This window comes from Xenia sp. Carnegie-2017, unplaced genomic scaffold (assembly GCF_021976095.1).
Source record: "Xenia sp. Carnegie-2017 unplaced genomic scaffold, XeniaSp_v1 HiC_scaffold_20, whole genome shotgun sequence".
NCBI lineage: Eukaryota > Metazoa > Cnidaria > Anthozoa > Malacalcyonacea > Xeniidae > Xenia > Xenia sp. Carnegie-2017.
Genome location: NW_025813483.1, coordinates 2,158,682 through 2,186,572, shown reverse-complemented (window position 1 = coordinate 2,186,572; position 27,891 = coordinate 2,158,682). Strand labels below are relative to the sequence as shown.

Below are 27,891 nucleotides of genomic sequence, written 5' to 3'. Positions count from 1 at the left end.
TTTAACCACATCGTGATTTGATTTGTAAGGAAGTACTTGAAAAGAATTAAATATGTTTCGTTCACTTTTATTTTGATAATTTCAGTGAATGAAAATCCTAGATCTTGAAATGAGTTTTCAATATCACAAACCATTGTATGAAATTTCGAATCAGAAACTTTTCCTTTATTTTCATGGATGAAGTTGTTTCTTACATCACGAAGTTTGTCCACAGCAGCTCTAACTTTATCATTAATGTTTGTTCCAATTGAGTGGGTAAACAATATTGCTTTACATATTGTCGTGCAATCCCACTTACTTGTGTCACCATCTTTAAGTTTTGACAATATTTTTTCATCGCGAAATATTTTTTTTGATCTTTCAATGTTGAACAATTTCTGACCACTGACGTTTGTATTTTCCCATTCTCCTAGAGATTGTTTGTAATGAGTGTTCCATTCTTGAATAAAAAGATCAACAAGTTTCTTTTCAACATCTGTAAGTACTTTCTGCAGAGAGGAGTTATTAATTTCTTCTCTTGACTGCATCTAAAGGTCATAAAATTTTTAATATTATCATAAATTGGTTCTTTAATTAGAGTTTATAGACAACTAAAATTGTTGAAGATCAAACATAGCTACGTAATGTTACAGTTTTACTTGTACGTGTAAATGAATATCGAGGATGGCAGCTGAAAACAATGCAATTGGACATTTTATTTTTCTTGCATTTAGGCATTTGGCTACATTTTGGTAGGGGCGTCGTCGGGATTTTGCGAGTTGGGGGGGGGGGCAGAAAATTTGTACCACGTTAGTCGCTGGCGAAGTGGCCTCGCCAATTAAAGTTTTGTGAATTCGTAAGAGCTACATTAATGCTATGTACTTCTTTTTCAATTTGGAATGATGCAATTTGGAATGATGCATATGAAGCACTTGGGGGCACAGTCAATTTTTAGAGGGCACGTGCCCCCTTTCCAGGCCTCACTTTAGCAACATCATTGCATGTTGGAATGAAAATGGAGGTACTGAGTTATATTATAACTTAGGAAGGTGTTCAACAGTTTGCGAATTGACATACAAAGTTCTCTAACTGACTCACGCTTTTGCAGAGTTGGTCCAATGTCTGGACGACAGAAGTTTGTCTTATGAATGTTTTTATGCAGTGCGGTAATTGAAATTAAATGAAGATATGATCTTCGCACTTTGCTGGACAATTTAAGCAATCGTCTCAAGACCAGAAAAAATCAGGTGACTCAATCCCGTTGAGTCACTTGATTTTTTCAGGTCCTGAGACGAATTCTTAAATTGTCCAGCAAAGTGCGAAGATCATATCTTCATTTAATTTAAGAAGTTTGTCTCTTGTGGTTCGGGAGTAGAAAGACAATGGACGGAGAGCTTTAGAAATCCTCAGACATCACTATCAAGGCAGAGGAATACCTCGCATCATCGCTCTTTACACAGAACTCACTTCGCTGAAGAAAAATGACGACGAGACTGTCACAGATTATATATTGCGAGCAGAACGATCAAAAACAGCCTTAAGAGAAGCAGAGGAGATAAGAAGTGATGCACTACTCATTACAATAGTTTTAAAGGGTCTGCCAAGCACGTACGACGTCTTTGCTACCGTAACAGCTCAAAGGGAAAAACAAATGACATTTACGGAATTTAAAAACTCGTTACGAAGTCATGAAGAAAATATCAAACCATTGTCACCAAAAGCTGAGGTAGGTGACAACGTTATGTATGTGAAACCAAAATTTGACGGAAATTGCTTCAAATGTGGAAGAAAGGGACACAAAATCTCACATTGCCGGATGAAGGGGAACAAATGGTGCTCCATATGCAAGACCAAGACCCACGACACGAAAGATTGCAGAAAGACGAAAGAAACGTCCAAGTCAGCTAAAGACGGACAGCGCTGTGACAATGAACGGAAACACTTCTTTTTATTCGTGTCAAAGGATGAAGAAGAGAACGCTGAAGCAGACGTGAAGAATAAGGATCAAGTGAATTTAACTCTACTGGTGGACACAGGAGCCACAAGCCACATTATTAACAATAAGTCAAAATTTATAGATTTTGATAGTAAATTTGATAGTAAAGCGCATGTTATTGAATTAGCAGATGGCAGTAAAGCCAACGTAGTAGTCGGTAAAGTACTGCTAAAGTCAAATTAGTTGACTTGCATGGAAATGCGCAGGATGTCTTATTAAGTAATGCCTTATATGTCCCATCTTACGATTAAAATATATTCTCAGTAAATGCTGCCGTAGAAAAGGAGGCAAAAGTCAAATTAGATAAACACGATAAGCATGTACAATGCCCTGATGGCACAACGTTTGAAATAAGACAAAAAGGCAAACTTTACTATATAAATAGCATATCATCTTCGAATAAAAATGCATGTTCCCTTTACGAGTGGCACAAGGTTCTAGGTCATTGCAACTAAAGGGATGTTTGGAAACTAAAGAAGGTGGTTTGTACGCAAGGTAAAATGTGTCAGACGAAAAGTAAGCTGAAAGATAAAAAGGCGAGGGGTCCTCTTGAGTTTAATCACACGGATCTTGCAGGTCCTATTGATCCGGAAGGAAGAGAATGGTTTAGATATGCATTGTCGTTTGTGGATGATTATTCAGAATTGAATATGGTCTATTTTCTTAAGCATAAAAGCGATACACCACAAGCATTAAAACAGTTTTTAGCAGATGTTGCACCTTACGGAAATGTGAAGCGCATAAGAAGTGATAACGGCACAGAATTTACAAGCGAGAAATTCAAATCGATTCTTAGGGAAAACAAATTAGGCATGAAACTAGTGCACTATATTCGCCACACCAGAACAGCACAGTTGAGAGATCGTGGTTAACTTTATTTAACATGGCTAGGTGTCTATTGCTAGAAGCGGAACTACCAAAATACATGTGGACATATGCCGTCATGGCATCTGCTTATAGTAGGAATCGTTGTTTTAATTCGAGGTTGAACTAAACTCCGTTCGAAGTGTTTACAGGCTCAAAAACAGACTTGACAAACAAATGCACGTTTTTGGTTGTGTTTGTTATGGTTATTCACAAAATTCAAAAAAGTTAGACCCTTGCAGTAAACAAGGTATTTTTGTAGGGTATGATAAAAATAGTCCAGCATATCTACTATACTACCCTGACATTAACAAGATAGAGCGTGTAAGATGCATTAAGTTCTTCAGGGAGGGTAGCAGGGAACTTTCAGAACTAGATGATGAAGCACTTGCACCTCAGATAGCAAAATTGCATGAAAGAAACGCCAAAACAACTAACGAAGACATTAGTGCTCCAGAGACATCTAGAGAATCAAGATACCCCACTAGGATAAGAAGTAAGAGTAAATATCTTGACGAGTATGTGACAGAAGAAGTTTCAGGGGAGGATACTGTCTCATATACCGTAGATTATTGCTATAGAGTATCCAACATCCCAACGACATATTCCCAAGCAATAAGCTCCAATGAAAAAGTAAAATGGCAAAAAGCCATGAATGATGAAATGAAAGCGTTAATTGACAATGATACGTTTGAACTTGTTCCACCCCCAACCAATAGTGGACATAGTGGGGGGGAAAATGGGTATACACCGTAAGAGTAGGGTAACATTTCGTAAAATAGTAGCGAAAGACTTGCCGAGCGGAAATTGAATTCGTGTAATAAAAATTTGTTCCAAGTTGGTATACCAACTTTCTAATGTAATCCGTTTGTCTATAGTCAGTACTGTAAGTAATGCATTTTGCCAAGTCCCAATTCAATACAATATTTAGTTTATAATACGTTCGGACGCTCCCCATTAATTTATCTTATTTCCTTTTATTGTTGTAATTTATGTATCATATAACTCTTACATAAACCCTGTATCACTTATTATTTCACTCATACAGAAGATGGCATCATCAGGAAATCGAATTCGTGTAATAAAAATTAATGCCCAACATAAAGTTTTGATTCGAGCCATAGAAGTAGACCAAAAAAATTGTAAAATTGAATTTATTGTAACGTTTCGTCTTTACTCAAGACATCTTCAGACAAATAATAAATAGGATGTTAAGACAAGATATTATATTTACAAAAGGGTATTAAATTACTACTAAAGGAGGCGGTGTCAAATGGATTATATAATAAGGAAGTTGGGAAGTAAAATAAAGAGAAATTAAAAGAGGTTAAGTCGAATGGAGTTTCCTTGCACATTAAGTGAAGGCTTGTATTTATTGATTAGAAGGATTTCATGAATGGAGAGTTCATAAGAATCGTTAGAAGAGGAGATTATTTTAAAGTCGTCGAAGTTGGGGGTGTGTTCAGTTGCGTTAATGTGAGCAAAGATGCTTGATAACGCAGGGTGGGAAACTTGGTTGCCTGTAAGGGGGGATATTCCCAAGTGCTCCGAAAATCTGGTGTGTAGATGACGTGTGGTTTGACCCACATACGAGGCGTTGCAGCTTCGACACTTTAATAAGTAGACTACACCTGATCTCAGAGGTTTGGGAATTTTGTCCTTAAAGGGGAAGAAAGAAGAGATACGTTGGGAAGGGCGGAAAACAAATTTAATAGATCTATGTGGGAAGGCTGCAGCAAAAAAGCTATTGATTTGTGTACGAATTTGAAGGGAGTGTATGCCGGTGAAAGGAAGACAAAAATAGATGGGCATTTTGTGAGCAGTCAAGACAGGTGGTTTGGAGGTGTTGTTAAGGAAGCGACGTGTGATTTGGTCAATTATACGTGAAGGAAAACCGTTTTTGGCGAGTGACTTTCTGGTAAATTCGAGTTGTGTATGAAAATTTTCTTAAATAGAACAAAGGTTGAAGATGCGGTGACCACACATGCGGTGACCACACGTCATCTACACACCAGATTTTCGGAGCACTTGGGAATATCCCCCCTTACAGGCAACAAAGTTTCCCACCCTGCGTTATCAAGCATCTTTGCTCACATTAACGCAACTGAACACACCCCCAACTTAGACACTTTAAAATAATCTCCTCTTCTAACGATTCTTATGAACTCTCCATTCATGAGAGCCTTCTAATCAATAAATACAAGCCTTCACTTAACGGGCAAGGAAACTCCATTCGACTTAACCTCTTTTAATTTCTCTTTATTTTACTTCCTAACTTCCTTATCATATAATCCATTTGACACCGCCTCCTTTAGTAGTAATTTAACAAATTTTTGTAAATATAATATCTTGTCTTAACATCCTATTTATTATTTGTCTGAAGATGTCTTGAGTAAAGACGAAACGCTACAATAAATTCAATTTTACAATATTTTTGGTCTATTTCTATGGCTCTAATCAAAACTTTATGTTGGGCATTAATTTTATTACACGATTTCGTAAAAGCACTATTGCTAATGCGTATTTAATATACACGACAAGTTTTTTTAAAATAGACATGTTTCGACATCTCATTATGCCATCTTCAGTATGAGTGAAATAATAAGTGATACAGGGTTTATATGAAAGTAATATGATACATAAATTACAATAATAAAAAGGAAATAAGATAAATTAATGGGGAGCGTCCGAGCGTATTATAAACTAAATATTATATTGAATTTATAATACGTTCGGACGCTCTTCATTAATTTATCTTATTTCCCTTTATTGTTGTAATTTATGTATCATATTACTTTTATATAAACCTTGTATAACTTATTATTTCACTCATACTGAAGATGGCATCATGAGTTGTCGAAACATGTCTATTTTAAAAAAACTTGTCGTGTATATTAAATACGCATTAGCAATAGTGCTTTTACGAAATTATTCATGAATATCATATTTCCTCTACTACCTCGTGACCATGCACATGATGTGTATCGATGTAGAATATGATGATGTAGAATATAACTATTATATAGTAGAAATTTATTTCTTTTTATAATTATATAAAGATATATGAAAGTTAACAAGTTCATTTTCCAAACTTGATTCGAGCTAGTTCCAAGTCTCACCAAAATCAACAAATTTATCTTTATAAAACATTTACATACGTACATAACGCGGAAGTAGAATATTTTACAGAAAAACAAAATAATCGATAAATGGACATGAAACATTAAATCACAAAATCAAAATACAATACAACAACCAAAGGTAAAGTTTAAAATCAACATACCTTCACAAATTCAGAAAGATTACAAGACACAACCAACTACATGAGATCTCAGGTGCGGCGTTCTTGTGGATTCTGTGGAATAATTTAAATGATTGACGTTTCCGGTCACGTGAGATAAGTTACCCTACCCCTAGGTAAAAGGCTCCTACAATATACCGGAAGAAAAACCCCTTTCGTTTTACCAACCAAACAAATCATCCATTCGTCTTATGGGACGTGGCTAAAAGCCGGTAAAGTACGGGTACAAAACGTCGGCTGGTAGTCGTGGGAGATACATACGTTGTACTTTGGTCGTTTAACTTATGTTATTGTGTCATTGGTAACATCGATAATATTTTCTGATTTGTGATTTTCTTGCTCGTAATTTTAAAAGATGCCAAGGTATACCAAATAACGGCCTTATAGCTGTTAGACTTTTCAACATTTATTTTCATTTTATAGATTTTTATAATAATTTTTGTAGGAGCAATAAAAGGTTTAAAGCAACTGTAGCTGTCACATATCATGATGAGGATGGCCATGTTGAGAGAGAGCAGGTGCATTTGTCAGAATTAGTTACTGAGGATCATAGAGGAAGCTGTTGTTTTAACAGTCCTGATAATTGTGGTTTATTGGAAGGCCATGAACTGGGAATGGAACAAGATAACAGTGATCTTGAAAGTGATGTTCACCATGATTGTGAAGAATCATCTTCTTATTACCAGAAAGTTGAAAGAAAACAAAAAGCATGGGAAAATTTGCGACATTCAATTATAAAGAATACATTTCAGTTTGCTGGGAAAAATTGGAGCAATCTGAAGTGTATTCATTGTGATAATGAAGCAAAGTTTAGGTGCAGCGATTGTGGTCCAATGGCAAAGTATTGTGAGAACTGTATATTAAAGATGCACACAACCGTAAATATTTGTCATCATGTTGAAATATTTAAGGTAACCTTTATGAGCTAGATATTATAAAAGTGTTTACAGTTAACTCTCTCAACACTTGCAACAAAAAATGCAAAAATAAAATGAGAGTTTACATTGTGAAACATGCTATGAAGCACTAATCTAATATTTTTTATGAATGCAAGAAAGGGGATTGATTACAACCAATTTCTACGTGGTTATTCATTGTTTTGTAGGATGGCATGTTATGGCCATATAAACTCATGAACATGCTGGTGTATGATTGTTCATGCCAAACAGCTCGTCACAAAAGAAGTGTTTCTGTTGTTGATGTTAAAGGTATGTTATATGTAAAATGTGCTGCAAAAGTTTTTTCATTTTAGCTGGGATGGTTCAACACAATTATAATTTTGGATCTTTTTCAATTTTTAGGCACCTTTTGTACTGTTGAGGTACACTTTTGCTCATGCTCTCCAGAGTTTGTTCAACTTCTGCAATTTGGCCTTTGGGGTGGAACACCTACAAAACCAAGAATTGCATTTGCAATTGAGTTTTTTGAATTGATTCATTCTGTGCAGATGGAATGCCAGGCATCAATAAAAAGCATTTGTCAGTCATTTGAAGAGTTTAATCATAACCACATATTCTCTTCTTATGCAACACCAAAATGTATCCTGTCATTATAGATGCTTTTGAAGAATATAGGTAACTGCATGTAGGTCACTGATTTATTGCACTGCTGTACTACGTATGAATTGCTGGGAAAGTTGCAGTCAATTTTATAGCCTAAGAATCTCATCTTAAGAGATGTATTTAATTGGAGGAAATCAGAATGCTAAAGTTTATGATGGGAAAGGATTTTTCCTCAAGTATTACTGTCTTGCACTGTATTTTGTTTATGTCATTTGTTTAAGAGTGCATAATTGCTTTCTTTGTGTCATGGTTTTTTTTCAGAATTTACAGACATAAACTAAACATGTTGAGCTGTGTTATTCCTGAGCTTGATGAAGGAAATATCTGTCCTACTTGTCCCAAAGTGAGTATATTCGTATTACTTGTTTAACAATGACAATTTAGTAAAAAGAACATTAGCAATGCTATCTCAAACACCTTTTTGACTGCATAATTTGCATCATTGAACTCAAATACATTGCATGATTTTATCCTTCACCATTTTATTGAAGACTGATGGTGTGATCTTTGAGTCTCTTGATGCTCTATTTATTGGACGAAGGAAAAAGCTGGGCAGAGTCTTGGAAAACCTCTATTTGGACAGCTGATGTTCTATGATCAGACACATGTTGATCAATTTGTTGCCAATTATACCACACCTACATCAAACAAGGTCAATGTAGCTTTAATATACTTTGTTATTCTAATGAAAATTCAGGCATGGAAGTTACAGTGCTTTGAATATATTTGATTTTTTACATTCTCTACCACATAGTTTTTATTTTCAATAAATTTGTGCCATGGGCTTTAGGAAATAAAGCTCTTGTATACTTTTGTTTGTTACATATTGATACTTATAGGAGTGTCATGGTTTTCTTGCTGGGAATGCTGTTCGATCAATGAATCGCTACAGAGCTCTTGATGAAACAGCAATCTTTGGCGAGGCTGTCGACATGAGTTTCCTAAAAATTCTTAAATTTGAAACATGGAGAGAGGTCTGTTACACACATTTTCTCTATTTTACCTAAATGTTCTTGGTTTGAAAGAGGTGGTTAGGATGCTTGCATTTGATGGTGTAAATTTATTTTTTCAGTTGGTTTGCTACTTTCAATGCTTTGTGCAAGTGCTGAAGCTTTTTGCATACATGTGGTTGCATTATTTAAAAAAATATTCTACATATTTTATAGATTGAGCTATGCAGTTTATGTTCTCCAAGAATTAGAGAAAGATAATGTTGATAATCCTGCACTCAAAATAAACATATTGTATGATGTTGCATGCATGTTGGTGAAACACTTACAGGTAATATTCAATTGACAATAGTTGCTTTGTTACCTGTTCCCTTGTCAATAACTTTCCCTCAACACTTTTTTTCTTTGAAAAGGTAGTCTTTCACATGTTTTTCTCTATTTTGTTTTTTACAAAAAGAATTTGGAGGATCCGATTGTTGACATTTTACAATTTTCAATTTCAATTTTTCACTGCTATGGGCATGTTGGACGATGCCAAGTTAGTTGTTATTGTTTTTATTTTTCATACGTATTAACAAATGGTGATACCTATGCTATCATAACTAATGGTATTGTAGATGATAAAATGATAAAAATTCAATAATTGTTTACTAAATCTTTCTTGTAAAAGGTTAAATTTAGTCCCCGTCGTAAAGAAGGATTTGGCGTAACTGACGGTGAGATGTTGGAGAGATTCTGAGCTTACATTCGCAAATTTAGCAGAATGACTAAAGAAATGCGTCCAAGTCACAGAGTTGATGTACTCAGTGATGCTCTTTTACATTATGGAAAGAAAACGAAAATTAATTTAGGTATAGCTAGTTTTTCTTTCTTTGTTTGAACATATACATAGCTAACATGTCATCATATTATGTAATAGCAGGTATGAATTAAATTTTGTTTTTTGAGGCAATTTGCTGATGGCAAGGATGAAGCGAGCTGTTGACGTGGAAGAAACTGCAAAATCAGATATTGAAAAGTTATGCAGGTGCTTTCCGTGTGAGTATATGTTTGTATTTGCTGTGTGATTATATTTGACTCCGATTTTGGATATGAACTATTTACGACTCACATGAAAGCAGTAAATTTTCTTTTTTTCATTATTTAAAGCTCACAGCATTTCAATAGATGATATTCGTGAGTGGATGAAGGACGAATCGACTTTTTTTGGTCGTGAAGTTGAGACTGGTTAGTAATTGAGAAACAATGGCTTGTAGCTAAGGAACAGATTTGACACATAATTATTGATGCTCATTATGTGGAAATGTTTTACCCACAGAAAACTTTTTTAACAAATATACGTAAATCTTCAACAACTTACAGAAGAAGATTGGAAATGCAAGTACGTTATATACCTGGCCTTGTACGCTGATCTTTACCATCGATGGAATGGTTGCACTGATCCAAGTGAACTGACTGTTCCATTTAATCAGATGAAAACGTATGTTTGAAAAGTTCAACATGTTTCTAGAGATATTAAAGTCTTAAACAGTGTGAATTTAGAAAAATGAAGTGGGAAAATTTTGAAGCTATGAATGTACGTCGTAACATTGTGAATAATAAGTTGGAATATCGAATAAAAAATTATTTCTTGTTTTTATACGTACGTACAAGTAGAGATGTATATGCAACTTGCAGGTGCTTGTCTGACCTTGCCTTATATTTGTAATGATTTCGTATTTACTGTTTAGAATTGACGAGCAGTTGAAGATCATGGAAAGGGAAAACTCAATTTCTGCACGCTGGCAAAGTACTGACTCAGATTACGAAAATGCATAGGCTTGGTAATGTTTTACGTTTATATCAATTGTTATCCATTAAGATTTTGTTGGGGGTGTTGAGAAAACAAAGGATAACAAGGGATTGACTGTGTTTGAAGCTACAAAACAGCGGGCGGGAGATAAGAGGAGTAGAGACTATTGGGGAGATCCTGGTGTGATTGATGGATACAAGGGTACGATTACTACAATAATGATAACTTTTGAAAGGTTGTCCTACTATCTCTTATTCTCTGTTATCCTATAGGACCATGGAGTAAGTTTGTTGATGAAGAAACTATTGCTAAACCATCTGAGGTATTTCAATTACCCAAATAAAGAGTTTTATAAAGATATTTTTTAAATCAAACAATTATTTTTCTGGCATTTTACCTTGGTGAATACAGGAAGAGTCAACAATACTTGAGGAGTATGAATTATGGAAGAAAAACAAATCAAAGAAAGATGATATGAAACCTTCAGAAGAGAAATCCACATTACACAGTAAGTTAAAATTTTCATACTTTCCTGTAGTTTCCTAAACTTTTACCAAATGTAATTATTTTTCACTTAAAGATGCATATGACTATCAAGGAAGATCATATCTTCACATTCCACAAGATCTTGGCATTAATCTCAAGTCAGATACTCCTCCAGAACGTTGTTTTCTACCAAAGCAACATATTCATACGTGGTATGTAAACAATTCTCCATTTAGTTCATTTATTCAAAATCAAAAAATGGAAGTTAGAATACCAGAAATGACGTTAAACACGCTATTGAATTTTAGTTGTTCTTGCTTTTGTTTGTTTTCTGTTACTTTACTGTAAAACAAAAACGTAAGAAATATGAAAGTTTACTTACTAAAAAGTAATTAGAAACGCCATGGAACGTCTGACTTCGAGTCATCAATATGCTTTAAATTTTGTAGATTTTAAGGAAAACACGCAATAATTGAATTAAGTTTAAAGACAGTTTATGATATAATTCTTGATGGTATTGAGGAAGTTCCATTATACATTACAGTATTCATTAGAGAAAGCGTCTCATCCAATTATAAACTTAAAATATGAGCGTTTTTTTAATACGATGCTTCTTTTTGATTTGAGACGTTTAGGTGATCATTTGATATGTTTATAAAATCATATTTATCAGTGTATTATTTATTATAAAGTAATGATTTGTTCTAGTACTACGTACGTATGTTTGTAGATATTGTATTGGACTTCCTTAGCACTTATTTTAAGAAACATAGCTAACCTGACATTTACTTATCATTTGACTCTGAAGTTGACTACTGCTAAGGTTGTCGAAACGTCAGTCAACATTAACACCAACAGTCCTTCACAGGACTCTACTAACCTCGACAAAAACGTAACGATACTTCCTGATGCAAATATTCACTTTATACAGCACTTTTTAATAACATTTAAGTATTTGTTTTCCTGTAGTTCATCCTTCTACCGTCGTGATAAAAGAAAGCAATGGAGATATTCTTACTTATGTATTATTGTATTATTTTATCTTTCTCTTAGGTCTGGTCACACTAAACGTGTTTCTGCAATAAGATTCTCTCCGAAATCTGCTCATCTTCTTCTGTCGGGTAGCATGGATTGTAAAATTAAGGTAAAAAGTCATTTTCTCTGTCTTACATGTCGTTGTTCAAGTGGTTTAGTCAACGCAAGGGGTGCACAAATTTTTCATTTTTAACATAAATTTTATTCACATTGTTGAAACCAATTTTTCCTTAACATGCATGATCGTTCGTTTCTAATGATTGATTTCTTTTATGAACACATCAATACTTTTTCTTTTCATGATAAATTTTTATTTCATTTTTTAGTTATGGGAGGTTTACAATAACAGAAGAGTTGTGTGAACATTTAACGGTGAGTTAGTAAGTCTTGAATATAAATTTCTTAATTTTTTAAATGAAAGTAAAGTGAAAAGACAAAGATGGGAATTTATTCGTCTCCTGTCAAAGTTATGTTGATGTTTCGCTTTTCTTACAACAGTGATTTATGATTTTGATCCATACATAAAAAACTGTTTCTGTTTTATTGTATCGTTTTCTAGGCCACAATAAAGCTGTTCCTGATATATGCTTCAACAACGATGGAACTTCATTTTTAAGTGCTGCTTACGACAGATACTGTAAAATGTGGGATACAGAAACAGGTTTGTTTTATTTTTCTTTTTTTATTGTTGTGTATGTGTTCATGTTTAAGAAAATACAGAATTTTCTCGTTATTCTTATGCCCAGGTCAATGTTTAGGAAGGTTCACGAACAGGAAGGTGCCATATTGTGTGAAGTTCAATCCAGATGAAGTACGTACGTCATTTTTATAGCTCAGTTTGTGAAAATTTGTAAATATTGTTTGCGTAACGGAAGAAGCATAAATTTTCATTTTTGACGGAGGGGGGGGGATGGTGGTAGGGGGGTAGTGGTTAAATATTTGTGACTACGGCGCACACTGCCTTAACATTAAAACTGAAGCTAACAGAACAGGTCAAAAAAACTTTTTGAATTGTTTAATAAAAGTTAAAAGAATTCCAGGGGTGGCTATTTTTCCATTTAATCAAATGTAAACATTGACAATAATGTCGTATTTAGGATAAACAACATTTGTTTGTTTGTGGTACATCTGACAAGAAAATATTGACGGTATTTTGATATCAATGATATTTTATTGATTTTATGAATAACATTTATATGAATGAAATTTCATCGAAATAAAATATCTTTTTTTTAGTGGGATACAAGATCTAGTGAAATTATTCATGAATATGACAGGTATTATTGCTATATTTTATAATATTAATACTATGGTGTACAAATACATCAAGGTTCCTACTCCTAGATGGGGGAGGGGGAGGTCTTTCCTGAGCCTCGACCTCCAGATGGGTGAGGGGGGAGATCTTTCCTGAGCCTCGACCTCCAGATGGGTGAGGGGGGGTCTTCCTGAGCCTCAACCTCCAGTTGGGTGAGGGGAGGTCTTTCCTGAGCCTCAACCTCCAGTTGGGTGAGGAGGCAGTTCTTTCCTGATCCTCAACCTCCAGATGGGTGAGGGGAGGTCTTTCCTGAGCCTCGACCTCCAGATCGGTGAGGAGGCAGTTCTTTCCTGAGCCTCGACCTCCAGATGGGTGAGGGGAGGTCTTTCCTGAGCCTCAACCTCCAGTTGGGTGAGGAGGCAGTTCTTTCCTGAGCCTCAACCTCCAGATGGGTGAGGGGGCAGGTCTTTCCTGAGCCTCGACCTCCAGATGGGTGAGGGGGGAGGTCTTTCCTGAGCCTCAACCTCCAGTTGGGTGAGGAGGCAGTTCTTTCCTGAGCCTCAACCTCCAGATGGGTGAGGGGGGAGGTCTTTCCTGAGCCTCAACCTCCAGATGGGGGAGGGGGAGGTCTTTCCTCAGCCTCAACCTGCAGATGGGGGGAGCAGACCCACGTTTAAGGTCTTTATTTGAGAGAGCATCTAAACTAGTTCATTAAACTTAACAACTCTTTGTGCCTTCAGTTGCGAATGTTTAAGATCGTAACGTCATAGGTTCCAGAATCATGACGTCATAGGTTCCAGAATCATGACGTCATAGGTTTTTAAGTTATATGTTCTGAGCGAAAGCTTAATCATTGTCTTGCTTTGATTATATCTGCTAACCTTAAGTAAATTAATTTAGATCGTGAGGACCTGGCAAAGAAGTGAGTTTATGTATTTACATTTGGTATACTGTTAAACAGAAGAGTAAAAGATACTCTAAACATACTGTTAAACATACCATATCATTATTTACTAGATCGAATAAAAATTATTTACATATAATCTATACGATTCCGACTCACGTATCTATCGGACTGCTAACCTGAACTTACTTATCCACTTACTTATGTATTATTGTATTATTTTATCTTTCTCTTTCTCTTAGGTCTGGTCACACTAAAGGTGTTTCTGCAATAAGATTCTTTCCGAAATCTGCTCATCTTCTTCTGTCGTGTAGCATGGATTATAAAATTAAGGTAAAAAGTCATTTTCTCTGTCTTACATGTCGTTTTTCATTTTGAGTTTGGTTGTACATCGTTGAATGTTCCTCCAACATTACTGGAGGTGAGAATTTTTAATAAATTACCATCACGACAAGCAATACATTTGAAACAATACATTTCCTTTCAGAAACTGCAAGATGATATTCATGTAAGCGCCAACGGCTCTGTTTTTGTAAAATCTAACATAAGACGAGGAATTTTACCCAGGTAATGTGGGATATTTCACATTCATTTGGTTACAGGTCACATTTTTATTGATTCAAAAGAATGTTAAAAAAATAACATTTGCATTTTGTTCTATATTTTGCAATGTACATAGCGTTCCTTCTTAAGTCTTTACTGTCCTAAATGGTCTTGATATCTTTGGCTATTATATGTTCAATAAGTTTGATTTATTTTAGAATGTTAGAGGAGATATTATACACACGTATTATGGTAAAGAAAGCTATGAAAGATTGTAAAGATGGTAAAGTAAGTTGGTTTTATTAAACCTTTGTTTTTGAAGCGATCTTTGATGTTTTTATAAGATTCAGTAGCTAAAACGTCATGGAGTTTTCATCATGTTCAAAAAAGATGCCTTTCCACTCTTCGTTTGTTTTCTTTAATCATTCAATATCATAAATAATTTACATTTTAGACTCTTCTTCAACTTCTTGATGCTCGACAACTTGCTTTAAAGTTGATTGCAAATGTCACTTATGGTTGCACATCCGCAAACTTCTCAGGGCGAATGCCTTGTGTTGAGGTAACTTTGATCTTGTCATGATAGAAATTTAAACAAACGATAACTCTACCCATTTCATCTAAACAGACCTTGTGCCGTAAACTTTGTATTCATGATAGAAATTTAAACAAACGATAACTCTCCTCATTCCATCTAAACAGACCTTGCGCCGTAAACTTTGTATTCATGATAGAAATTTAAACAAACGATAACTCTACCCATTCCATCTAAACAGACCTTGCGCCGTAAACTTTGTATTCATGATAGAAATTTAAACAAACGATAGCTCTCCCCATTCCATCTAAACAGACCTTGCGCCGTAAACTTTGTATTCATGATAGAAATTTAAACAAACGATAACTCTCCCCATTCCATCTAAACAGACCTTGTGCCGTAAACTTTGTATTCATGATAGAAATTTAAACAAACGATAACTCTCCCATTCCATCTAAACAGACCGTGTGCCGTAAACTTTGTATTCATGATAGAAATTTAAACAAACGATAACTCTCCCCATTCCATCTAAACAGACCGTGCGCTAAACTTTGTATTCATGATAGAAATTTAAACAAACGATAACTCTCCCCATTCCATCTAAACAGACCTTGCGCCGTAAACTTTGTATTCATGATAGAAATTTAAACAAACGATAACTCTCCCCATTCCATCTAAACAGACCTTGTGCCGTAAACTTTGTATTCATGATAGAAATTTAAACAAACGATAACTCTCCCCATTCCATCTAAACAGACCTTGTGCCGTAAACTTTGTATTCATGATAGAAATTTAAACAAACGATAGCTCTCCCATTCCATCTAAACAGACCTTGCCGTAAACTTTGTATTCATGATAGAAATTTAAACAAACGATAACTCTCCCCATTCCATCTAAACAGACCTTGCGCCGTAAACTTTGTATTCATGATAGAAATTTAAACAAACGATAACTCTCCCATTCCATCTAAACAGACCTTGCGCCGTAAACTTTGTATTCATGATAGAAATTTAAACAAACGATAGCTCTCCCATTCCATCTAAACAGACCTTGCGCCGTAAACTTTGTATTCATGATAGAAATTTAAACAAACGATAACTCTCCCATTCCATCTAAACAGACCTTGCGCCGTAAACTTTGTATTCATGATAGAAATTTAAACAAACGATAACTCTCTCCATTCCATCTAAACAGACCTTGCGCCGTAAACTTTGTATTCATGATAGAAATTTAAACAAACGATAGCTCTCCCCATTTCATCTAAACAGACCTTGTGCCGTAAACTTTGTATTCATGATAGAAATTTAAACAAACGATAACTCTTCCCATTCCATCTAAACAGACCGTGCGCTGTAAACTTTGTAGTCATGATAGAAATTTAAACAAACGATAGCTCTCCTCATCCCATCTAAACAGACCTTGTGCCGTAAACTTTGTATTAATGATACAAATTTAAACAAACGATAACTCTTCCCATTCCATCTAAACAGACCGTGCGCCGTAAACTTTGTATTAATTGATTGCATCTATATTATATATATTATATATTTACCAATACACATATATATTTTAAATACAATAAATATATAATATATTTACTATAGATATTTGCAGATAATTGGTAAATATATAATATATATGATATAGATACATGTGGATTATTATGATTATCGTGAGCCTGGACTAAGTCACATTCTCAGACTGAAAATCTATCAAGTGCTTATTGTCATACTGGATTCATTTTACTCTTAAAACCATCTGAATATTCTTTTCTGTTTTTCATCAGATTGCTGACGCCATTGTTCGTAAAGCACATGAGACCCTGGAACGAGCTATCAATCTCATGAACACATGTGATGAGTGTGTTCTTGTGTGGTCTATGGGGACACCGATAGTCTTTTCGTATTAGTAAAAGGTGCCAGTAAAGAGGAAGCGTTTAAGATTAGAAAAGAAATTATTGATGCTGTTACTGCAGAGAATCCTAAACCTGTGAAACTAAAGTTTGAAAAGGTTTTATCTACTGTAAAATTGTATCTATTTGAGAGATTTGGACTTTAAGATACATTTATGTATAACTAGGGATGATTTTTAGGTATATATGCCTTGTGTTCTTCAAACAAAGAAACGTTACGTTGGTTATATGTACGAAACATTGGAACAAAAAGATCGAGTGTTTGATGCGAAAGGAATGGAGACTGTACGGCGAGATACATGTCCAGCGGACTCTAAGGTATGGAACAATCGACAATATTTACTGTGTCTTCCAATCACACAAGATTCTGTAGGTGGGAGGGGGAAGGGGTAATTTTGAGTTCAAAGCAGTCGGTGATTTTATTTTTCTAACAGATTTTAGAGAAGTCTTTGAGGATTTTATTCGAAGAAAGAGACGTGAGTCTTGTGAAGAAGTTTTTCCAGCGGCAGTTCGTTAAAATGATGAAAGATAGAGTATCGATTCAGGATTTCATCTTTGCTAAGGAATATCGTGGTATGAAAAGATATAAACCAAAAGCATGTGTTCCAGCTTTGGAAATTGCAAGGTTCATTTTATTGTTGAAATGAAAAATCCTTTTTATATTGTTGTCATGATTATAATTTTACTATTTCTATTTTTGTATAGATGTCATTTGTCACGTGATCGCGTGGAACCTCGCGTGGAAGAACGTGTATCTTACGTCATTGTTAACGGCAGTCCTGGACTGTCATTGATTCAATTGGTTAAAGCAGGGGTCTCCAAACTACGGCCCGTGGGCCAGATGCGGCCCGTTGGGCTTCTCAATCCGGCCCGCAGAGGCACTTCAGAAAAAAAAAAATTATTAAACAAAATAAATTTTGTGCAGAAAGTTCACGATATGTCACAAGCCAACTAGCAAAAGTGGCTTACGTCAATTTTTCTCCCAACTTCCTACTTCCGTTTGAAGCACACTGCGAAATTTATAAAGCTGAAGGATAACGTGGAAATTTTTTATATTCTTCGGCCCTCAACATGCTGGGTGAAAGTTCATGTGGCCCTCTGGCTGTAAAGTTTGGAGACCCCTGGGTTAAAGAGTAAGTTCAAATGTTGCTGTCTTTCATTATTTTACGTTATGTATCATGACAAAAGCTGTTGGAATGTTATTAATAAATACTTTAGTATAAATATGATTGTCTTTATTAAACAATCTTCTTGTTTCAATTTTCTTCAGTCCTATTGATGTTTTAAATGATAAAAATCTACACCTCAATACCATCTTCTATGTTCAGAAACAAATACTTCCTCCATTGGATCGAGTTTTTTCCTTGATTGGTGTTGATGTGTTTTCATGGTATACACAACTATCCCGCTATATCCCTCGACATCGTGTTATTGCAAGGAAACAAAAAGTTAGTTGTCATAAGTACATTCATTAATTGATGTATAAGCTAAATTAATTTATTTGAACGAATTTTAGCGTTCGATTTCTCGGTTTTTTACTACTCTACACTGTCCTGTATGTGAACAATTAACACAGCACGGTTTGTGTCAAAGTTGTCGTAGCAACCCTCAAAAGTCTGTCTTTATTCTGGCAAGTAGAGTGGGGAACTGGGAAAGAAAATACAGTCATCTTAAAGAGGTATGCATAATAAATAACCTAATAATTATGATTTGTCTTTTTCATGACATTTAATTGTTTTTCATATTGTAGATATGTTTTCAGTGTTGTGGAGCTAGAGATGAACAACTGAGCTGTATATCACTGGATTGTCCTGTTATGCTTAAACTAGAGAAGTTAAAAACAAATATGGAATATGGAATGACATTAAGAGACTTTCAAAAAACAATTGAAGAAAGTTATGGTCAGTCAGAGGTTAACAATATAACCACCAAACGTTGATGGTATATTATCATCTTTGAAATCTTGATGAAATAGAGATTTCACATTTTTCACTAGAGCATTTTCTTGGCGAAGCACATTTGTTATAGATTTAACTTTGTGAGGTTAAACCAAAGGCGGAAAAATCTCTTAAATATAAACAAACGATAACTCGCCCCATTCCATTGTAACAGACCGTGCCCCGCAAACTTTGTATTGATTAATTGTATCTATATTATATATTCATTTATGTATTTGTTTTATTATTTATTAATATATTTTTTAGGTAAATATATAATATAGATACAATCAATCAATACAAAGTTTGTGGGGTCTGTTACGAGGAATGGGCGAGTTATGTTTGTTTATACAATTTTAGTGATTTTTGGGCCGCCCATGGTTAAACTTTGTTATTTAAACATTCATATTTTTATAGCACAAATCTAAAAGGTTTTGGAGTTCCAGTAATTTATAATGGATCATAATGGATCATCATTTCGCTATTTTGTCAAGGATTGCCATCTTATACAGGTATAAATGTACATAAATGATCACAAGAAATATTTTTTTGCTCAATTGACTTAACTTGTTTGCATGTACTAAACAATGTCATTTCTATTATTCATAAAATATTCTTGTTTTTGGACCGCTAACATTGTTTTATTGTAACTCATTATTTTCGATATCATTTTATATGAGCCGAATGCATTTAAAACAAAAGATATCGTAGATTTTTAGCTATGATTTCTAATGAAATTCTCATGAAACAACTCATACTGGCCAATATACACATTTTTCAAGTTTCGAACCTTTTAACTGCAAAACTACTTGGATCAATTCCCTATTTTTTCGCGCATTTAAGATTTGTTCTAACCAAACACTATTCAAAAAACAAATTGAAACACTCCAGTCTTTTATGTCATGGAATGGTTTCCCTCTTACAGTCCGGAAACTTTTGATTCATAAACTCCAAACCAAAATCAAATTAACTTTAGTAACGTTTCCTACTGGAAAAACACTCGAAAATAATAAAAGAGCATTATTAAACATTTGGTTTGAACGTTCTTAACACGAGTGGTTCAAAATTAGATCTACTGTGTTTGAACAAAGTTGTGGGCCTTATGTTAGTTTCGTACATGATAACACTAAAAAATTGATGTCGTATGTTAGTACAATACCCATTAACTAGACGCGAAGATAACAGGTACACTATTTAGAGTATTCTTAATTCTAAATCAATAAATTTTTCCTTTATATTTATAGTGTTATCACTTCAGTTATGTCTTGTCAAACAAACATTAAAATGTCTAACACAGCTGAAACTTCGGTTCATGAATTTGAATCAACAAACGATCTCTTTCGCCGAGCAGTAGAAGTATACTCACGACGAAATAGAGAGAAAAATTTTGAAAAATTCCAACTAGAATATAATTCTAATGCTGAAAAAATAGCCATATCTTCTTGGAACTATTCAGACGTAGATAAACCTACGCGTGAGGCTCTCAAAGCTTTGCTACGTCCGGCAAAAAAACACCACGCCCGTAGTGTAAAACATCATAGAAGACGTGAAAAACATAAAAACGACTAGAAATTCCAGTAGATGTGTACACTCAAGTTGGTACTTCAGTCCCTGGAAAAAGAGGTTCAGATTGGACCATTGTCGCGATGTGTGAAAAAGGTGAAGCAGATTCTTGTACAATCACCATCGAAACCGCTGGATTTTACCGAATATCATTAAGTGGAAAATGTTTTACAAGTGCAGGGGCACTACGAGTACTTCAAACTCCTAGCAAATTACTTGTCTTAAGTAAAACAAAAACACATCGTATTGGTGATATTAACTCTGAATGTAGCTATAGTGATTTTATAGATGTAGACTTACCTGCTGATGCAACATTAGTTGTTCAACAGATGGGAACTGCTAAAGTAATTATCACACTCAGTATAAAAAGTATAATACCCGAATCTTCAACGGTTGTTTAATGAAGATTTGCTACACGAAGCGCTAGACGAGTCCGAAGGCTTTCCTTCATTATCTAGAACTGAATAAGAACACTTCACGTTTGGCAAAGGGGGTGAACCGGCCGCCGGAGGCGTCGGAATTTCAGTTTTTGGAGGAATTGCACTTAGAAACTGAAGTGCGTTATAGCGTATTAACGCTGGGTCGCTCATATTTCCATACGCAGCTTTCCAACCTACGGAATTTGTTATAACAGGCGGTCTAATTTCTATTACGTCATTAGGTTTAATAGGTCTGCGCTTACATGGTGCCGAAGGAGGTTCAGGTGGAGCTGTATTAGTACGCTTTCTTGATGTTGATGCTAGTGGTTGAAAAGCTTCAAGAAATGAGTTTAGAGCTCTTCCACTTATAATACCCTGTTTATATAGTAGCAGAATCTCTCTAACAGTGTCCATCTCGATTCTATATACTATATAAATATTCTTCTTCTAATTGTATCGTACCTGTCTGTATTAGCAGCCTGGTTTGTGATTTAAGATGTTCTTCTCTTTGTCTTATTATTATATTATTCAATTTTTTCTCTCTTTCTCTTCTTTCTTTTTGCTCTTGTCTTTTCATACGTACTCTTTTGAATTCACTATTCATCTTACCACGTACCCTACTATACGCTACTTCTGAATAATAGACCCCGACGGCCGGCCGCGCTGGCGCGGGGGTGGGCCGGCCGTCTTTGGCTCCTGGCGTTGTCCAGGGTTTGACCTTCGCTGTAATTAGAAACCTTAAGATTTCACGACGCGCGTTACAACGACGCGAGCTTGGCGCGCATGGCCTGGTGCGAATGCGTCCGCGTGTCATTGTAAGTTAAGTCATTAAGATTGGATTTCCTTAACGACGCAAACTTGTGAGTTCACTACCTATACTTTCGAAAAAATGGCCTCCTTCAAAAAAACAAGAAATGCTATAGCTGTTGCGTATCACGCCGCTTTGATAAACGAAGAAGAATTGATGAGCAATCATTTGATGCTGATGAAAACTGTTCTGCCATTTTTTTGCCTTGCTAAAAGCAAAAATGTAAACATATTTTACTCGCAGATAAATATCAACAAATCAATTACATACCAGATTCTACAGACAATTGTAACAGGTGAATTAAAAGCTGAATCCTTACTTTAAAACTTTTTTTGTGAAAAATTCCACCTTCGATCTAGGACGACGTGGGATTAAGCAAAGACGCCGCGTTGTAGAAGCACGACAAAACTCAAATACGCACGCACATGCGCATTGGTTTAAAATTCATTTCCGCTCGCGTTGTAGATGAGCGCGTCGTCAAATCTTAAGGTCACTAATATGCTAGCATACGTACGCGAACTAGGGTTGGGGCACTTAGATTTTTGTATAATAGGTCCCAAGGTGTGAGGTGAGCCAGAAACGACGCTTTCTCAAGTTGAGGTGAGCCAGAAACGACGCTTTCTCAAGTTGAGGTGAGCCATAAACGACGCTTTCTCAAGTTGAGGTGTGCCAGAAACGATGCTTTCTCAAGTTGAGGTGAGCCAGAAACGACGCTTTCTCTTGAGGTGAGCCAGAAACGACGCTTTCTCTGAGGTGAGCCAGAAACGACGCTTTCTCAAGTTGAGGTGGGCCAGAAACGACGCTTTCTCAAGTTGAGGTGAGCCAGAAACGACGCTTTCTCAAGTTGAGGTGAGCCAGAAACGACGCTTTCTCAAGTTGAGGTGAGCCAGAAACGACGCTTTCGTTGAGGTGGGCCAGAAACGACGCTTTCTCAAGTTGAGGTGAGCCAGAAACGACGCTTTCTCAAGTTGAGGTGAGCCAGAAACGACGCTTTCTCAAGTTGAGGTGGGCCAGAAACGACGCTTTCTCAAGTTGAGGTGGGCCAGAAACGACGCTTTCTCAAGTTGAGGTGAGCCAGAAACGACGCTTTCTCAAGTTGAGGTGAGCCAGAAACGACGCTCTGTATACTACTCATGCAATGGATCTATAGCCACCCAACGTACGTACGCTGGATAATAAAGATGTTTAAAAAAGGTTTTTGTTGAATAAATACTTTTTGAACTGTCATTTGTAATTTTTTGATAGTTATACAATGTAGTATATGATGAAAATTGATGTTATATATACGTGGGTAATAGCCGCCCAACGTACGTACGCTGGATAATAAAGGTGTTTAAAAAAGGTTTTTGTTGAATAAATACTTGGTGTAAGCTTGGCAACTCGATGGAGCACATGGCTTGCTGATTTTGAAATGTTTATTATCTCGAGTGAAATTAAAGATAAAAAGCAACAACGAACATTACTTCTCTGTCAAGATGGTTCACACATTCGTGAAATATTTTGACAGCTCAACGATACAGGCGACGACAGCGAATATGAACTTGCTATAACCGAATTAACGGAATATTTTGAGCCTCAAAAAAATCGGCGATATAAAGTGTACAAATTTCGCGAAGCCAAACAAGAACAATCAGAAACGTTAGACCAATTTCATAAGCGATTGAGAAAATTAGCTCAAACATGTACTTTTGATGATGTTGACTTTGAGGTGGAACAACAGATAATCATGGCGGGATCTTCTTCGTGGATACGAAAGAAAACACTAAGAGATCCCGAGTATAAACTCAGGGATATTTTACTGGACGGCCGTAGAGATGAGCAAAGCACTTATCAAGCACGGGATATTGAGTCAAAGGACAAAAATAACGACATGTTGGCCACCATCCAATCTGAATCGACGAGAAAATGTTATTATTGTGGCCGTCCATACTCACATCAAGGCTACGAAATCATTTATGTCAGGTATGTGCAACGTTTTTTTCAACGTCTGTCGCTGGAATGTTGCATCATTTGGTCGCTGTTCATGAACACGATGCCAGATTGCATATTCTCTGCGAAGTGCCGGAATGTAATTCAACCTTCGCTAAGGTAAGCTTTTGATTCTTGATACGACACTGATTTGTTTGTTATTTGTTAAAAATATTTACTTATTTAGTGCGTTCACGGATTTGTTGTTTAGGTAAACTCTTACAAAAGTCATCTTAGAAGAAAGCACGCCAATGTTGACTTAAACTCACGTCATCTATGTTGCGTTGAATCAGCGAGTAGCACTCACAACAATTTTTGTCCTGATGAGGATGGCCTTGAACTGTTAATTGATGAATTCAACAGGGAAAATGAACTTGATGACTCTGTTCAAGCAATGGAACACAAAAAGGCTCAATTTCTTCTAAAAACAAAAGAAATCAATCTGCTCACACAAAAATGTGTGGATAACATTGTAGAAGATTCCACTGAACTTGTCCAAGGAACAGTCAAAGCAATTAAACACAGTTTGCAAAATTGCTTAGAGAAAGCTGGATTAAATTATAATGATGTGCCAGGTCTTGATGAATTATTTGATGAAGGACATGCTATCTCAAATCCATTCAAACATATTTCCACAAAGTATAAACAGAATGCTTATTTTGAGGAGCATTTTGGCTTAGTTGTAAGTTTTATTTCTATGTTTTTTGACTTTTTTTAGAATGTTTAGAGTTTTTGAATAACGTTTTTTGAGATTTTTAACATATTTGAGCCAGCTGCTCTTTAGTGCTTGTTATGCATAATCATTATTTTAATTGTAGCAACCCAGACGAATTAAACTTGGACACAGAGTTGTGAAAAGATGTTTAAGGACTGTGTACAAAGAGATTCTTAAAGATGACGAAATCATGTACATACCACTGCTTAAATCCTTGGAAAAAATGCTCAATGTAAAAGGAGTACTTGAACAGGTCAGATTGTTAATAGCATGGTTGTGTTTTTTTTTATGTTGGCAAGTTTATCAAACTATGACAACTACATCTTTGCAAGTACACATATCAATAACAGGGTTGCAAAATATTAATACATATTCTATGTATAACCATAAAAGGAACGTTATGTGTGTTTTACTGTGTTAGTTTCCATGAAAGCAAAAACAATGATGACATGCGTTTATTAGAGCACATTTCCAAAAATATATTCCAATTATTTCATGAAAATATAAAAATAGCCTGATTTTAATTTGAAATGTCTGATGGTAGGAAGGCACCCATCCTACCACCAGATATTTCCATTGCTGGTTAATAATAAATTTAATTTATCAATAAATTTAATATTTTCATTCTTTGATTTCAATTTCAGCTAAACCATGGTCATCTTTGGCAACATAAACATGATGATGTGATTGAGGATTTTTGCGATGGCCAGTATTTCAAAACCCATCCTCTGTTTTCCAAGGACTCAACTGCTTTACAAATCATGCTTTACTATGATGAGTTGGAAATTGCAAATGCCCTTGGTAGTGAAACTAGAAAGCATAAGTTAGGTAATAGTTTAATGACATTATAGTGACTAAATCAGTCACTCAAATGTAAAAAAGTGTATGAGCAATGAAAGGCTATAAGAAGCTCTTATTACATCATATGCCATTATTTCTGTATGACAGGAGTTGTTTACTACACAACTGGAAATATTGATCCTCGATATCGATCCCAGTGTGATAACATTCACCTACTCCTTATGGCAACAGTTCCACTTATCAAAAAATATGGCATTGACATTCTCTTGTAGCCTTTCATGAATGACCTTGAATACCTTGAACAAGTAAGTGATCCTATTTATTGTTTTTTAGCTTATTACCTGTTATTGATAATTGTGCAGAGTAAGTAGTTTGATAAAAATTGCTTAAAATTAACTGTCACACTTCTTTTTTGAGGATGGAGGTCACCAGTTCATTGTTAAAGGTGAACCTATGTCATTTTCTGGGACTATTGTGTTGGTTTCTGGAGACAATCTTGGATCACAACTCATGGGTGGATTCAAAGAAGGTCCAGGTGCACATTTGAAATGCCGGCAATGCATGGGGACCACTGAACAAATAAAGCAGAAGGTATGTATGTTTATGATAATACATTATTAACCTGTTTCAACATAGATCAAATGTTTTATCATGGTTTTTAGCAGACCAGGAACATACACTTTAAAGTAATTCTTTCAGTTTTTAGAAAAAATTTTACACTTGGAACTCGTGCTGGTCATGACCGCCAATGTGAACTGATTGAAGAAAACCCAGAACTGAGTAAAGCAGATGGGCTTTGCAGGAGATCAATTCTTCGCAACTCTAGGTATTTTCATGTAGCAGATGGCATGCCAGGTGATGCAATGCATGATATACTAGAAGGAGTACTTCAGTATACATGTAAAGAATTGCTAAAGGACTTCATATTTAAAGACTCCAAACATGGTCATGTCCAAATGTTTTCGTGTCAATTTCTAACGCTCGTTCATAAAAATCTTTTGCTCTTTCGTACTCTTCCATATTATTGTAAACCAAACCCAGATTGTTGTACCTTATCGCAATTTTAACATGGTCAGGCCCAAATGTTTTCTTGTCAATTTCTATCGCTCGTTCATAAAAATCTTTTGCTTTTTCGTACTCTCCCATTTTATTGTAAACCAAACCCAGATTGTTGTACCTTATCGCAATAAGATGGTCAGGTCCAAATGTTTTTGTGTCAATTTCTAACGCTCGTTCAAAAAAATCTTTTGCTTTTTCGTACTCTCCCATATTACAGTAAACCAAACCAAGATTGTTGTACGTTCTCGCAATATTAACATGGTCAGGCCCAAATGTTTTCTTGTCAATTTCTATCGCTCGTTCATAAAAATCTTTTGCTTTTTCGTACTCTCCCATACTATAGTAAACCAAACCCAGATTGTTGTACCTTATCGCAATATTAACATGGTCAGGTCCAAATGTTTTCGTGTCAATTTCTAACGCTCGTTCATAAAAATCTTTTGCTTTTTCGTACTCTCCCATTTCCTTGTAAACCAAACCCAGATTGTTGTACTTTATCGCAATATTAACATGGTCAGGCCCAAATGTTTTCTTGTCAATTTCTAACGCTCGTTCATAAAAATCTTTTGCTTTTTCGTACTCTCCCATTTCCTTGTAAACCAAACCCAGATTGTTGTACCTTATCGCAATATTAACATGGTCAGGTCCAAATGTTTTCGTGTCAATTTCTAACGCTCGTTCATAAAAATCTTTTGCTTTTTCGTACTCTCCCATATTATAGTAAACCAAACCCAGATTGTTGTACGTTGTCGCAATATTAACATGGTCAGGTCCAAATGTTTTTGTTTGAATTTCTATCGCTCGTTCATAAAATTCTTTTGCTTTTTCGTACTCTCCCATATCATAGTAAACCAAACCCAGATTGTTGTACGTTGTCGCAATATTAACATGGTCAGGTCCAAACGTTTTCGTGTCTATTTCTAACGCTCGTTCATAAAAATCTTTTGCTTTTTCGTACTCTCCCATATATTTGTAAACCAAACCCAGATTGTTGTACGTTGTAGCAATATCAACATGGTCAGGTACAAATGTTTTTATTTGAGTTTTCATTGCCCGCTCGAGAAAATCTCTAACATTTTCATATTCTCCATTCTTCCAAAGCAACTCACCCAGCTCGTTGCACGAATATGAAACATCAATATGATCAACACCTAACACTTTAGTTTGAATTTCTGTTATTTCATAAAGTATTTTAGTTGCAAGTTTATAGTTGTAAAATCTTTCCAAAACATCTACAAAATATTTGGCAAATTTACAATTTCTTTCATCAAGTTTTTGTTTTGATGACTTTACATCGATCAACTTATTTAGGAAATGTTGAAATGATGAATTTGTTATGAATTTAATTAGATGTGGAATTATTTTGATTTCATCTTCTCTGTCTTCAAAATGATTTAGTGCCAAAGCAACTTGACAGGCAAGATCAGCTGCAGACTTTTTAGAATTATTTTCGTTTTGTTTACAGGCAAAGGTCTGCGATGAATAATTTATGATGGCTTCGTGTACA

At 35.3% G+C, this 27,891-nt stretch overlaps 4 protein-coding genes and 2 long non-coding RNA genes across 9 annotated transcripts; 4 read left to right on the top strand and 2 right to left on the bottom strand.

Moving 5' to 3' along the window:
- Window positions 1-79: 79 nt before the first annotated feature.
- LOC124442119 lies at window positions 80-6,184 on the bottom strand. Its single transcript, XR_006947135.1, has 2 exons — window positions 6,123-6,184; window positions 80-527 (listed from the first exon to the last, which is right to left on the bottom strand). It is a non-coding gene; the product is annotated as an uncharacterized LOC124442119 (long non-coding RNA).
- Window positions 6,185-6,728: 544 nt separating this feature from the next.
- LOC124442047 lies at window positions 6,729-7,832 on the top strand. Its single transcript, XM_046992562.1, has 3 exons — window positions 6,729-7,051; window positions 7,246-7,348; window positions 7,442-7,832. Exons 1-3 carry the CDS (start codon window positions 6,755-6,757, stop codon window positions 7,693-7,695), a joined length of 654 nt encoding a protein of 217 aa, XP_046848518.1. The 5' UTR covers window positions 6,729-6,754; the 3' UTR covers window positions 7,696-7,832.
- A 24-nt stretch (window positions 7,833-7,856) lies between these two features.
- Window positions 7,857-8,614, top strand: LOC124442095. The gene is made up of 4 exons (XR_006947111.1): window positions 7,857-7,878; window positions 7,964-8,045; window positions 8,194-8,354; window positions 8,542-8,614. It is a non-coding gene; the product is annotated as an uncharacterized LOC124442095 (long non-coding RNA).
- An 895-nt stretch (window positions 8,615-9,509) lies between these two features.
- On the top strand, window positions 9,510-21,572 carry LOC124442024 (DNA polymerase zeta catalytic subunit-like). Its single transcript, XM_046992519.1, is given in 21 exon segments — window positions 9,510-9,690; window positions 9,802-9,879; window positions 10,015-10,132; window positions 10,383-10,475; window positions 10,717-10,766; window positions 10,856-10,952; window positions 11,025-11,142; window positions 14,367-14,457; window positions 14,612-14,691; window positions 14,886-14,955; window positions 15,122-15,229; window positions 16,989-17,061; window positions 17,064-17,212; window positions 17,295-17,432; window positions 17,549-17,739; window positions 17,820-17,916; window positions 18,443-18,562; window positions 18,631-18,792; window positions 18,865-19,026; window positions 19,469-19,563; window positions 20,296-21,572. Coding segments are annotated over 17 exon segments (1,758 nt in total). The 5' UTR covers window positions 9,510-9,690; window positions 9,802-9,879; window positions 10,015-10,132; window positions 10,383-10,462; the 3' UTR covers window positions 19,508-19,563; window positions 20,296-21,572.
- Window positions 21,573-22,337: 765 nt separating this feature from the next.
- LOC124442029 lies at window positions 22,338-26,408 on the top strand. 4 transcript variants are annotated; one of them, XM_046992524.1, is made up of 7 exons: window positions 22,338-22,409; window positions 22,943-23,929; window positions 24,021-24,491; window positions 24,628-24,777; window positions 25,169-25,352; window positions 25,473-25,916; window positions 26,025-26,408. In XM_046992524.1, the coding sequence occupies exons 2-6, from the start codon at window positions 23,747-23,749 to the stop codon at window positions 25,595-25,597; spliced, it is 1,113 nt and encodes a 370-aa protein (XP_046848480.1). In that variant the 5' UTR covers window positions 22,338-22,409; window positions 22,943-23,746; the 3' UTR covers window positions 25,598-25,916; window positions 26,025-26,408. The 4 variants fall into 4 exon arrangements, with proteins under 4 accessions (XP_046848480.1, XP_046848483.1, XP_046848481.1 ...); XM_046992527.1 differs by lacking the exon at window positions 22,338-22,409 and adding an exon at window positions 25,991-26,011 and having other exon boundaries at window positions 22,762-23,929; window positions 26,152-26,408; XM_046992525.1 differs by lacking the exon at window positions 22,338-22,409 and adding an exon at window positions 25,988-26,011 and having other exon boundaries at window positions 22,762-23,929; window positions 26,152-26,408.
- LOC124442058 (kinesin light chain-like) lies at window positions 24,784-27,113 on the bottom strand. Its single transcript, XM_046992581.1, has 3 exons — window positions 26,752-27,113; window positions 25,667-26,502; window positions 24,784-25,334 (listed from the first exon to the last, which is right to left on the bottom strand). Exons 1-2 carry the CDS (start codon window positions 27,096-27,098, stop codon window positions 26,253-26,255), a joined length of 597 nt encoding a protein of 198 aa, XP_046848537.1. The 5' UTR covers window positions 27,099-27,113; the 3' UTR covers window positions 24,784-25,334; window positions 25,667-26,252.
- Between the last annotated feature and the right edge of the window lie 778 nt (window positions 27,114-27,891).